The sequence below is a fragment of the Gopherus evgoodei genome, unplaced genomic scaffold, assembly GCF_007399415.2.
Source record: "Gopherus evgoodei ecotype Sinaloan lineage unplaced genomic scaffold, rGopEvg1_v1.p scaffold_36_arrow_ctg1, whole genome shotgun sequence".
NCBI lineage: Eukaryota > Metazoa > Chordata > Testudines > Testudinidae > Gopherus > Gopherus evgoodei.
Window position 1 is genome coordinate 2,488,545 of NW_022060038.1, and position 12,337 is coordinate 2,500,881.

At 44.5% G+C, this 12,337-nt stretch overlaps 1 protein-coding gene across 1 annotated transcript; it reads left to right on the plus strand.

Moving 5' to 3' along the window:
* The first annotated feature begins 8,480 nt into the window (after positions 1 to 8,480).
* Positions 8,481 to 9,434, plus strand: LOC115641943 (olfactory receptor 52R1-like). The gene has a single exon (XM_030545289.1). The coding sequence runs from the start codon at positions 8,487 to 8,489 to the stop codon at positions 9,432 to 9,434; it is 948 nt and encodes a 315-aa protein (XP_030401149.1). The 5' UTR covers positions 8,481 to 8,486.
* Positions 9,435 to 12,337: the final 2,903 nt, after the last annotated feature.

Here is a 12,337-nt window from a genome sequence, read left to right on the forward strand (position 1 = left end):
GTGACTCAAAGCGGAGAGAGCACCCCAGAGCAGGGACACCCTAGCGCCTGATCTCAGTGACCACGACAAGGTTGGGGATTGAGCCCTCCAGGAATCCTGGGCCCAGCTCTGTTGGGGTTATGAGGACTCTGCCACACAGGAGAGTGGAAGGGGAGCCCTGGAGGTCAGGCAGGCCTCTGGGAAAAGGGAGAAGGAGCTAGGACTCAGGTTTTTTCGCTAGCCCATTCCACCAGGGTAGTGTATAAACCAGGAAAATTCCCCACCGGAGAAGGAGTGGTTCCCCGATTACATCACTTAGAAATTCTTCAAAAGACTCGCCTTACTTTTCTCTAATAAAGTGAAAATTTTACCCTTCAAACGTTTTGCTACATTGCAGTATGCAAAGCTCTTCAAACTTTTGCAAAACTGTGTGATAAACAGGTAACTGAGGCTATGTCCGCACTACCGGCTGTGCTGCTGAAATGTCTTCCGTGTAGCCGCTCTACACCGATGGGAGAGAGCTCTCCTGCTGCCATAACTAAACCATCCCCCATGAGTGTGTCCCGCTGACATACCGCTGTCCTCACTTGCAATTTCGTCAGTCATGGGGAGGGGGGAGGTGTTACACCCCGACTGACAAAAGTGCTAGTGTAGACAAAACCTGAGTTGCATGCAAATAAAGATGTCCACTGTCCCAAGTCCTGAAATGTATAAGATGCTTGCAATTATCTGCTGGCCTTTCTCACCAAACCCAGCTGCTTGCATGACTTGCCCTTGGTGAATCCACGTTGACTGTTCCTGATCACCTTCCTCTCCTCCAAGTGTTTCAGAATGGTTTCCTTGAGGACTTGCTCCATGATCTTTCCAGGGAAAATACAGTAGGAAAAAATATATATATACAGAGGACATGAAAAAATGGGTGCTGATAATAGCCCACCTTAACTGATCACTCTCGTTCTAGTGGGTATGGCAACACTCATTGTTTCATGTTCTTTGTGTGTGTGTGTGTATCTTCCTACTGTATTTTCCACTCCATGCATCTGATGAAGTGGATTTTAGCCCACCAAAACTTTTATGCAAATAAATGTGTTAGTCTCAGGTGCCACAAGGACTCGTTCTTTGTGCTGATACAGACTAACATGGCTGCTACTCTGAAACCTGACACTTGAGAGTGTCACAGTGTCACAGACATCTCACATCACAAACTTTGCAATCAGATAAGGATGAATATGAGTGTACAGGGTGTCCCCACAAGGTACAATGTGTCACACACGTGTTGGCAGGTTTCTGAGTGGAAACGAAAGTGGAGTCCCGGGGTTCACACCTCAAAGGAGCGGGGAGCTCACAAATCCCAGCTAGTTATGAAAACCTCAGATTCACCTTAAGAGGATGGCGAAGGCTCAGGATCCCTCTTCCAGATTTTCCTCTGCATCCCACCCAATGAGCAGCCCCTGCCAGAGCTGGAGTCCATTTCCCTCTTGGTGATAAGGAGAGATCATGCTTACGGCAGGGAAGTCAGGATGCCTGGGTGGGGTCTGTCATCTTACCACCCAATCTCTGTAAGATTTTGACTAAATAAAGTCTCCCTGTGCCTCAATGTACCTATTTATTTAATGGGGCTGTGGTCATAATGACTTTTCTTTGCTAGGTGTTTTGAACATCCTTCAATGAGAGGTGATGCACAGTATGATCTCTGATCCCTTAGCAACAGCACCATGTGCCTGCAGAACGTGCCTGTGTCTCCCCTCAGACATCTTTCTATAGATCTGTCTGTCTAGTTTCTTCCCATCCTGTCTAGGAATTTACAGGGTATCAGACTCTATGGACATTTAAGCATTAACCCTAGTTTTGCTATATATCAACTATAATTTGTAAATATACACAAATGCACAGAGCAGCCAATTCCTCACTGACTCAGCACAAAGCCCCAGAGTTCTCATCTCCCTTTGGGAAGGAACCGTAATAACTGTTTACTCCTAAAGCTGGATAAAGAGCACAGAAATCCAACCTGTTTACATGGAGATGCTCTCTTATCCACTAGAGGCTGAGCAACCCCTCCCTGGGGTTGCACAGAGCTATATTATAAATGGCTCTTGGTGTAGGATGCTGCTGCAGATGCTGGGGTGAGAGAAGTGGGGGACATGGCTACCTGAGGAGGATTCCCAGGGAAGATGCTTCCATCTCAGAATTAACAGGTACCCTTCTCTTGCTGTGGAGTTCAGCTGCTCAACAAACTCAGTACATTGTGGGCATGATGGGACAGAGAATGATTCTGTGGTCCTTTTTCCTCTGCACAGACATTAAACATACAAGGGCCCTGGCCACAGGGGATGAGTTTGCTTCAGTATCATGAGTTAAAATGTCCCTCTTTTCTGGGCCCTCTCAGGCTGATGGCCTCCAGCCCCAAGGTCGCTGGATTTCAGTGTTACAGTGGATCCTTTGGGATATACAATAAAAGGCCAAATTGTGAGGCCGTGGCCCGTAGTTTTTCCAGGCCACAATGAAACAAATCTCCCCTTGGAGTAGGAACTGAGTTTAAATCTCAGGAGCCAGCTGGGTGTTAATGCAGAGAGACTGTCATCTCCTCCTCTTGCAATTCAGGGCTCTGGCTGTTAACAGGGGAGCGGGGCCTAATACCTGACTTTTATCTCCATGGAGCTGCTTGGGATCCTCCCTCAAACAATTGTTTAAGAAGGATGAATTCAAACTGGAACAGGTACAGAGAAGGGCTGCTAGGATGATCCGAGGAATTCAAAACCTGTCTTATGAAAGGAGACTCAAAAAGCTTGGCTTGTTTAGCCTAACCAAAAGAAGGCTGAGGGGGGATATGATCACTCTTTATAAATATATCGGGGGATAAATATTAGGAGGGAGAGGAATTATTTAAGCTTAGTATCAGTGTGGGCACAGTAACAAATGGATATAAACTGGACACTAGGAAGTTTAGACTTGAAATTAGATGAAGGTTTCTAACCATTAGAGTCAAGTATCAGAGGGGTAGCCGTGTTAGTCTGGATCTGTAAAAGTAGCAAAGAATCCTGTGGCATCTTATAGACTAACAGTCGTTTTGGAGCATGAGCTTTCATGGGTGAATACCCACTTCATTAGATGCATGTAGTGGAAATTTCCAGGGGTAGGTATATATATATATGTAAGCAAGCTAGAGATAATGAGGTTAGTTCAATCAGGGAGGATGAGGCCCTGTTCTAGCACTTGAGGTGTGAAAATCAAGGGAAGAGAATCTGTTTTTGTAGTTGGCAAGCCATTCATAGTCTTTGTTTAATCCTGAGCTGATGGTGTCAAATTTGCAGATAAACTGAAGCTCAGCAGTTTCTCTTTGAAGTCTGGTCCTGAAGTTTTTTTGCTGCAGGATGGCCACCTTAAGGTCTGCTATAGTGTGGCCAGGGAGGTTGAAGTGCTCTCCTACAGGTTTTTGTATATTCCCATTCCTAATATCTGATTTGTGTCCATTTATCCTTTTCCGTAGAGACTGTCCAGTTTGGCCGATGTACATAGCAGAGGGGCATTGCTGGCATATGTTGGCGTATATTACATTGGTGGATGTGCAGGTGAGTGAACCAGTGATGGTGTGGCTGATCTGGTTAGGTCTTGTGACGGTGTCGCTGGTGTAGATATGTGGGCAGAGTTGGCATAGAGGTTTGTTGCATGGATTGGTTCCTGAGCGCAAATTACTATGGTGCAGTGTGCAGTTACTTGTGAGAATATGTTTCAGGTTGGCAGGTTGTCTGTGGGCGAGGACTGGCCTGCCACCCAAGGCCTGTGAAAGTGTGGGATCATTGTCCAGGATGGGTTGTAGAACCCTGATGATGTGTTGGAGGGGTTTTAGCTGGGAACTGTATATGATGGCCAGTGGAGTCCTGTTGGTTTCTTTCTTGGGTTTGTCTTGCAGTAGGAGGCTTCTGGGTACACGTCTGGCTCTGTTGATCTGTTTCCTTATTTCCACTACATGCATCTGATGAAGTGGGTATCATGCTCCAAAATGTCTGTTAGTCTGTAAGGTGCCACAGGATTCTTTGCTGCTTTAACCATTAGAAGAGTGAAGTTCTGGAACAGCCTTCCAAGGGGAGTAATGGGGGCAAAAGACATAACTGGCTTTAAGACTAATCTTGATAAGTTTATGGAGGGGATGGTATGATGGGATAACCTAATTTTGGCATGCATCTGACGAAGTGGGTATTCACCCACGAAAGCTCATGCTCCAAAACATCTGTTAGTCTATAAGGTGCCACAGGACTCTTTGCTGCTTTTACAGATCTAGACTAACACGGCTACCCCTCTGATACTAATTTTGGCAATTCATTTGGCAATTGATATGTGATTATCAGCAGGTAAGTATGTCCAGTGGTCTGTGATGGGATGTTAGATGGGGTGGGATCTGAGTTACTACAGAGAATTCTTTCCTGGGTGCTGGTTGGTGAGTCTTGCCCACATGCTCAAGGTTTAACTGATTGCCATATTTGGAGTCAGGAAGGAATTTTCCTCCAGGGCAGATTGGCAGAGGCCCTGGAGGTTTTTCGCCTTCCTCTGCAGCATGGGGCATGGGTCAGTTGCTGGAGGATTCTCTGCATCATGAAGTCTTCAAACCATGATTCGAGGACTTCAATAACTCAGACATAGGCTAATGGTTTGCTACAGGAGTGGATGAGTGAGATTGTGTGGCCTGCATTGTGCAGGAGGTCAGACTAGATAATCATAATGGTCCCTTCTGACCTTAAAGTCTATGAGTATATAATTGTAAGAATTTTTCAACAATGGCACCTCATCTTTTCTCCTAGCTTCATTTGAGAAGTCGGCTCAAATGTTATGCCAGAAACACACACAAAAAACCCAATTCAGCTGGAACAAGACACCCAGCAAGTGAAATTTGAATCCAAATGCTTAAAGTCTGGCAAACTTGTAAGCAACTGAAAATGATGTCTCCTAAGTTAAGGGGTCAGACAGCCTTAATTAATGCTGGTGCCACCAGCAACACCATCTATGGCCAAAAGATTTGTGAATCTCCTTCAGCTAAATGCTTTGTTCCAGTAACATCTGTGGTAAGAAGTTCCACAGGCCAATCATATAAACAATTTTTACTTTCAATGTTATCTGTTCAGACTTTCAATGGAATTCAATGTTCCCTTCCTCGCGTGCTATAAGACAGAGTAAATATAAATGCCTGACCCACTTTCTTTATCGATAGTTTCATAGGATATAAGGCCAGAAGGGACTGTTAGATCATCCAGTCTGAATTCCTGTCTAACATGGGGCATTAAATTTCACCCAGTTACCCCTGTGTTGAGCCTAATAACTTGTGTTTGACTAAAGCCGAACAGGGGCGGGGTAGCTCAGTGGTTTGAGCATTGGACTGCTAACCCCAGGGTTGTGAATTTAATCCTTGAGGGGGCCACTTAGAGATCAGAGGCAAAAATTAGTACTTGGTTCTGCTAGTGAAGGCAGGGGGCTGGACTCGACAAACTTTTAAGGTCCCTTCCAGTTCTAGGAGATTGGTATATCTCCTATTATTATATACTTGGATTTTATATCGTTAGCGAATCTACCCCCCTGCCTAGAAGCAGGATTTGTTGTGTCTAAGCCATCCAGGACAGATGACTGTCCAGCTTCCTTTAGAAAACCTGCAGTAAAGGAGTCTCCATGATTTCCCAAGGCATCTGTTGCATTTGCTTTCTGTTCTAACAAGAAGTTTATCCTGAGATTTTATCTAAATCTGTTTTGCTGTAGTTTGAACCCATGGCCTCTTCTCCTGCCCTATGTGACAAGAGTGACCAACTGTTCTCCATCTTTTTTATGGAAGCCTTTCAAGTATCCAAAGACCACTGCCATATTCTCCTCAATCTCCTCTTTTCCAGGCTAAACATATCCGGTTCCTTCAGCATTCGCTCATATGACCTCTGGTCATTTTCCGATTCTCTATGTCTTTCTTATACTTTGGCAACTAAAATTAGACTCAGTACTGTTTTGACTTGCATCCTATACCTCCATAAATTACATTTCCTTTTTTTTTTTTGCAACACAAACTGCAAAAAAATGCACACCCCTGAGAGATTTAGCTATATCAACCTCACCCCGATATAGCTGGCGTTGGGATCAATGGATGAAGTTTTCTATCCACTTAGCTACCACCTCTTGCCGAGGTGGATTACCTACACTGACACGAGAACCCCTGCCATTGCTGTAAGCAGTGTCTACACCGGAGCGCTAAGGCAGAACCACTGCAGCATTTTAAATGTAGACAAGTCCTCAAGCAGATCTTCCAGAAAAACATCCAGTCTGGATCTACAGACATGCAGAGTTGGAGAATTCACCTCTTCCCTCTGCAGTTTGTTCCAAATGTTAAACATCCTCATGGCTAAAAATCTGGCCTTATTTCCAGCTGTTATTTATCTGGATTCATCTTCCAGCCATTAGGCTTTGTTCTCCCTTTCTCTGCCAGATTTTAGAGCCAGTTATATGTGTTTGTGTCTAGATATTTATATCCCCCTCCAACTGCTGCCTTCACTTTGCCACTGAACAGAGTATTTAGCCAAAGTTGTTCACACTCTTTACTGCAGAGTTTCTGCTTCTTAGCTAACGAATAAATTCTCCCAACAAAGAACACCCAGTTCTCACTTTTCTCTCAAATGTTTTCCTCCCAACCAGTCTTGCTGATAATTTGCTTCAGCTTTGAGGAATTAGCCCTTATAAAACACAAAGTTTCCATAGATGTTACTGGTTGGGAACTGTTCTATGTTTGTCCATTTGAATGTAATCAGTAATCAGTTTCATTCTTTATTTTCCTCTCCACTATCATAATCTCCCTTCTTTGTCTCTTCTTTAAACTAAACAGTCCCAGACTTTTCAGTCCGCAGATGGCAGCCTCCCCCATTCTCCTTGCCTGTGGCTGAAATCCCCTTTCTATCGGCTATATCCTTTATAGAGACTGGATGACCAAAACTGAGCGCATGTCCATACCAGGGTATTCTCCATACAATTACTTAGGCATCTGAACATTGTTTTTGTTTTGGTCACTGCTGAGAATGAGCTGATGTTTCTGTTAAGTTGCCCACAATTACTTCCAGGTCTTTCCCTGAGTCTCTACCTCTGGTACATGTTTTCTCAAATCTTTTTTTTTTTCCCCAGTCTTAGATTTTAAGCAACCGAGTGAACGGGGAACTCCCTATAGAATGGACTCTCTAGCCTGGCTTTCATTGCATTAAGGAACAGTGATGGATAACCAGCATCCACTCTTGTGTTTCCTGCTGCTGCCTATTAAGGTTTCTCACAACACAACATGTAGGAAATATTCTTGCATGAAGCACCATAAAATATAGAATTGGCCTTATTGGTGTCAATTGTTCATAATTCATTTATCTGAAGAGTGAAAATGTCATTTTTCAGTGTGTGAAGAGTGAACAATCTGCCTCACTCATTACCACAGCCTCCAGCAGTACATTTAGTGTCTCTGTCATAAACAGATAGCTAAGGGTTAATGTCTCTTTCACCTGGAAAGAAGTAACCTGAAACACCTGACCAGAGGACCAATCAGGAAACAAGACTTTTTCAAATCTGGGTAGAGGGAAGTTTGTGTCTGAGTCCTTTGTCTTGTATCTGTCCCTCTCGGCTATGGGAAGGATTTCTCTATTTCCTGCTTTCTAATCTTCTGTTTCCCAGTTGTAAGTACAAAAAGATAGGTTTGGTTTTTTTTTGTAGTTACATGTGTGTAGTTGCTGGAGTGCTTTGAATTGTATTCTTTTTGGATAAGGCTGTTTATTCATATTTCTTTTAAGCAATTGACCCTGTATTTGTCACCTTAATACAAAGAGACCATTTTTATGTATTTTTCTTTCTTTTTACGAAAGCTTTCTTTTTAAGACCTGTTGGAGTTTTTCTTTAGTGGGGAACTCCAGGGAATTGAGTCTGTGCTCACCAGGGAATTGGTGGGAGGAAGAAGTCAGGGGGAAATCAGTGTGTGTTAGATTTACTAGCCTGACTTTGCATTCCCTCTGCGTGAGGGGGGAAGAGAGATTAGCTCTCGGTACTTCTGTTTTCCAAGGCTGGAAATGGGGAGGGTGGAATCCCTCTGCTTAGATTCACGGAGCTTGCTTCTGTGTATCTCTACAGGGACACCTGGAGGGGGGAAGGGAAAAGGTTTATTTCCCTTTGTTGTGAGACTCAAGGATTTTGGGTCTTTGGGGTCACCAGGGAAGGTTTTTGGGGGGACCAGAGTGCCCCAAAACACTCTAATTTTTTGGGTGGTGGCAGCTTTACCAGGTCCAAGCTGGTAAGTAAGCTTAGAGGTTTTCATGCTAACCCCCATATTTTGGACGCTAAGGTCCAAATCTGGGAATAGGTTATGACAGTCTCCAATTAACATTATCTCTCCTTCCAGGCATTTTCACTGTGACCATCACCCTAGACCCTGCTCATATACAGGAAGTCAGGGGAACATACAGTGCATAAAGGAGACACCGTTCTACCTCAGAGTTGGACACCTTCTCCCCTACTCCATGTCAGATTCCAACACAACCGACTTCACCAACCCCTCCACCTTCATCCTGCTGGGCATTCCTGGCCTGGAGGCGGCCCACATCTGGATCTCCATCCCCTTCTGCACCATGTATGTCACAGCCATCTTGGGGAACTTCACCATCTTGTTCATTATTAAGAGAGAGCCAAGCCTCCATGGGCCCATGTACTATTTCCTCTGCATGCTGGCCGTCACCGACCTGGTCATGTCCACATCCATCCTGCCCAAAATACTGAGCATCTTCTGGTTCAATTCCAGGGAGATCGATTTCAGTGCCTGCCTCACCCAGATGTACTTCATTCACTGCTTCTCAGGGATGGAATCTGGGATCTTCGTGGCCATGGCTTTTGATCGTTACATGGCCATCTGTGATCCCTTGAGACATTCCACCACCATGACAAACCCTGTGGTGGCCAAGATCGGCCTGGCTGTGGTGCTGCGCAGTGGCATGCTCGTGCTGCCCTATCCTTTTCTAGCGAGAAGTTGGTCATATTGTACAACTAATATTATCCCACAATCATATTGTGAGCACATAGCCGTGGTGAAGCTGTCCTGCACCGACATCCATGTCAGTAGTTACTACGGGCTCTTTCTGACATTCTCTGTTATTGGATTGGATGTGTCTTTTATTGCTGTGTCCTACACCCATATCCTTTGGGCCATCTTCCACCTCCCCACAAAGGACGCCAGGCTAAAGACATTTGGGACCTGTGGCTCCCACATATGTGTCATCTTAGCCTTTTATATCCCAGCTCTATTCTCCTTCCTCACACACCGGTTTGGCCACAATGTGCCCCTGCATTTCCACATTCTCATGGCCAACATGTACCTCCTATTTCCCCCCATGTTAAACCCCATCATCTACGGGGTAAGGACCAAAGGGATCCGGGACAGGGTGCTCCAGCTCTTTACTCATAAAGGGACTTGAAGTTTTCTTCTTGTGCTCTGGATCTCAGAGCGAGCTCCATGCAGAGCTGCCTGGTGATGTTTTGCTGTGCTCTCTTCCTTGAATCGCTTACTGACCAGTCAAAAAGACATCAAATCATTTTCTGATCTTACTGCGCTGTGTCAGCATGACAAACTGAGGAATCAATTTATGTACAATTCATTGGGCGGCCACCTTTCTAATTGCTGGTAAGTGGACCTCCGAGACCTGACCCCTTATTCTACCTCTTTGGCCAAGGCTGTGCCCCTGGTCTGCCCCTATCACTTGCCCCTCTCTGCCCCTCCCCCTGTCACTCACTGGATCATTTCCACCTCCCTCCTCCCATCCTTAGCTGCAAGGGAGACATTTCAGATTTTGTTAGGGTGGGTGAAATTTGAACATGATTCCAGGGGCTTCTTGTGCTCTTGAAATCTCTTGGATTTTGGCAGATAACTTAGCAATTAGCATTGTATCTAATTCCTATATAAAAGAAAGAAAGAGAAATAAGTATTAGACCCACTCACCTCTAAAATAACATGTTCTGACATCTTGTGGCAAGTCACTTAAAGGACACTGGTTAGGTTTAAAATTTTAATGTATATTATTACTTTGCTACTAACTGTACACACAGAGAGACCCCATCAGTACTCCTGGGTTCTATCTCAGTTCTCAGAGGGCAGTGGGACCTAGTAGGTTATGGCAGATGACAGATACATCTGGGGTCTGTATAAGAACATCAGAATGACTATACTGGGTAAGACCAATAGTCCATCTAGTCCAGTATTCTCTCTTCCAACTGTGGCCAATGCACATTGCTTCAAAGGGAATGAACAGAACAGAGTAATCATCAAGTGATTCATGCCCTGTCACCCACTCCCAGCTTCTGGCAAACTGTGGCTTTGGACATCATCTCTGCCCATCCTGGCTATTAGCCATTGGTGGAGCTGTCCTCCATGAACTAATCTGGTTCTTATTGGACCCATGTTATAGTTTTAGCCTTGGCAACATCCAGTGGCAAAAAGTTACACAGGTTGACTGTGCTTTAAATAATGCTTCCTATTAATTTCATTGTGTGACCCCTAGTTGTGTGTTTTGTGAAGGAGTAAATAACAATCCCTTTTTTGATTTTTCAACACCAGTCGTGGTTTTATATACCTATAGCATATCGCCCCTTAGTCGACTGTTTTCATAGCTGAAAAGTCCAAGTCTTATGTTGCCCTTCTCTGAACCCTTTCCAATTCCATTATATCTTTTTCGAGATGGGGTGACCAAATCTGCACACAGTATTCAAGATATAGGCATACCATGGATCTGTATAGAGGCAAAATGATACGTTAATATCTTATTGTCTTATTAACTAACCCTCTCCTAGTGATTCCAACTTTCTGTTCGCTTTTTTGACTGCTGTTCCACTTTGAGTAGATGTTTTCAGAGAACTCTGAACAATGACTTCAAGATCTCTTTCTTGATGGGTAACACTAATTTTGACTCCATCATTTTGTATGAATAGTTGGGATTATATTTTGCCATATGCATTACTTTGCGTTTATCAGCACTGACTTTCATCTGTCATTGTGTTGTCCAGTCACCAAGTCTTGTGAAATCCCTTTGCAACTTTGGACTTAACTATCTTGAGTAAATTTGTATCATCTGCACATTTTCCTACCTCACTGTTTACCCCTTTTGCCAGATCATTAATGACTATGTGGAATAGGACTGGTCCCCATACAAACCCCTGGGGGACACCACTCTTTACCTCTCTCCATTATCACCATTTATTCAACTCTTTGTTTCCTATCTTTTAACTGGAGTGCCTGGCAATGCTTTCTGCCCATCAAATGATGGTTAATTTAATTTAGAACAATCTTTTTGTTATCTGAATCATCCTGTCTCTGTTTATAAACAAAGGCAGAGGCTGGGAGCCTCACAGAACTCAACACATTCCACAGTCAAGCTGTGCTGCAGTTAAGAGCTCCATGTGGGGCTAGGGTGTGAGGAGCAGACCTCAGGTATGAAACTCAGGGCAGGCTAGAGCCCACCTGATTTCTCTCCATGGTGCTTCTGGCCAGCTGGGCTCCCTCTGCTCTGGGGCTGGGTTGGAAGCTGCTGCAGCATGTCATGGAGCATTTCTGCAGAAAGGAGACGGGTTCAGATCAGCAGGGGCTAGCATGGGTTAATGACCTGGGGGCTCACCCAGCCCTGCAGGAACTGGACACTGCCAGATCCCCTTTTTGTCCTGACTTCCCGGCTGAGAACTGGGTACCGGGCCACCCTAAATGTCACCCAGACACAGAAGCCAAAAAACAGATTGTTGGGGTAAAAGGGTGATGAGCGGAAACCCTATTAACTCACCTTTGATTTTATGAGCCATCTGTATCCTTATGTCTTTGAGCTTTTACTGTACCCATTGCTCCCATGGTTTGTGCTCAGAGGCAAGTGGCTGAGGAGGAGGCATCTGTGTATAAATAGGTTGGTCATTAAAGGCTACCAGCACCTAAAGAGATCTCACAGGGAGAGAAGAAGGGAGTTACTGTATTTATATAAAATCCAGATTTCTCCAGCTTCTCTACAGAGGGGTGGGCATGGAAGGAATGGAAGCTCCCAAGAAGAGGGAACAGAGAGAGGAGTTTTGGTCCAGCCCTTTAAAAACACAGAGACTAGATGAGCTAGAAATAAGCTGCCACGGGATAAAAGAGAATGTGCTGTCATGGATTGGTAACTGGCTAAAAGATAGGGAACAAAGGGCAGGTATAAATGGTCAGGTTTCAGAAAGATGAGAGGTTAATAGTGGTGTCCCCCATGGGTTTGTTCTGGGACCAGTCCTAGTCAACATATAAATGGTCTGGAAAAAGCGGCAAACAGTGAGGTGGCAAAATGTGGACGTGATACAAAATTACTAAATCTAG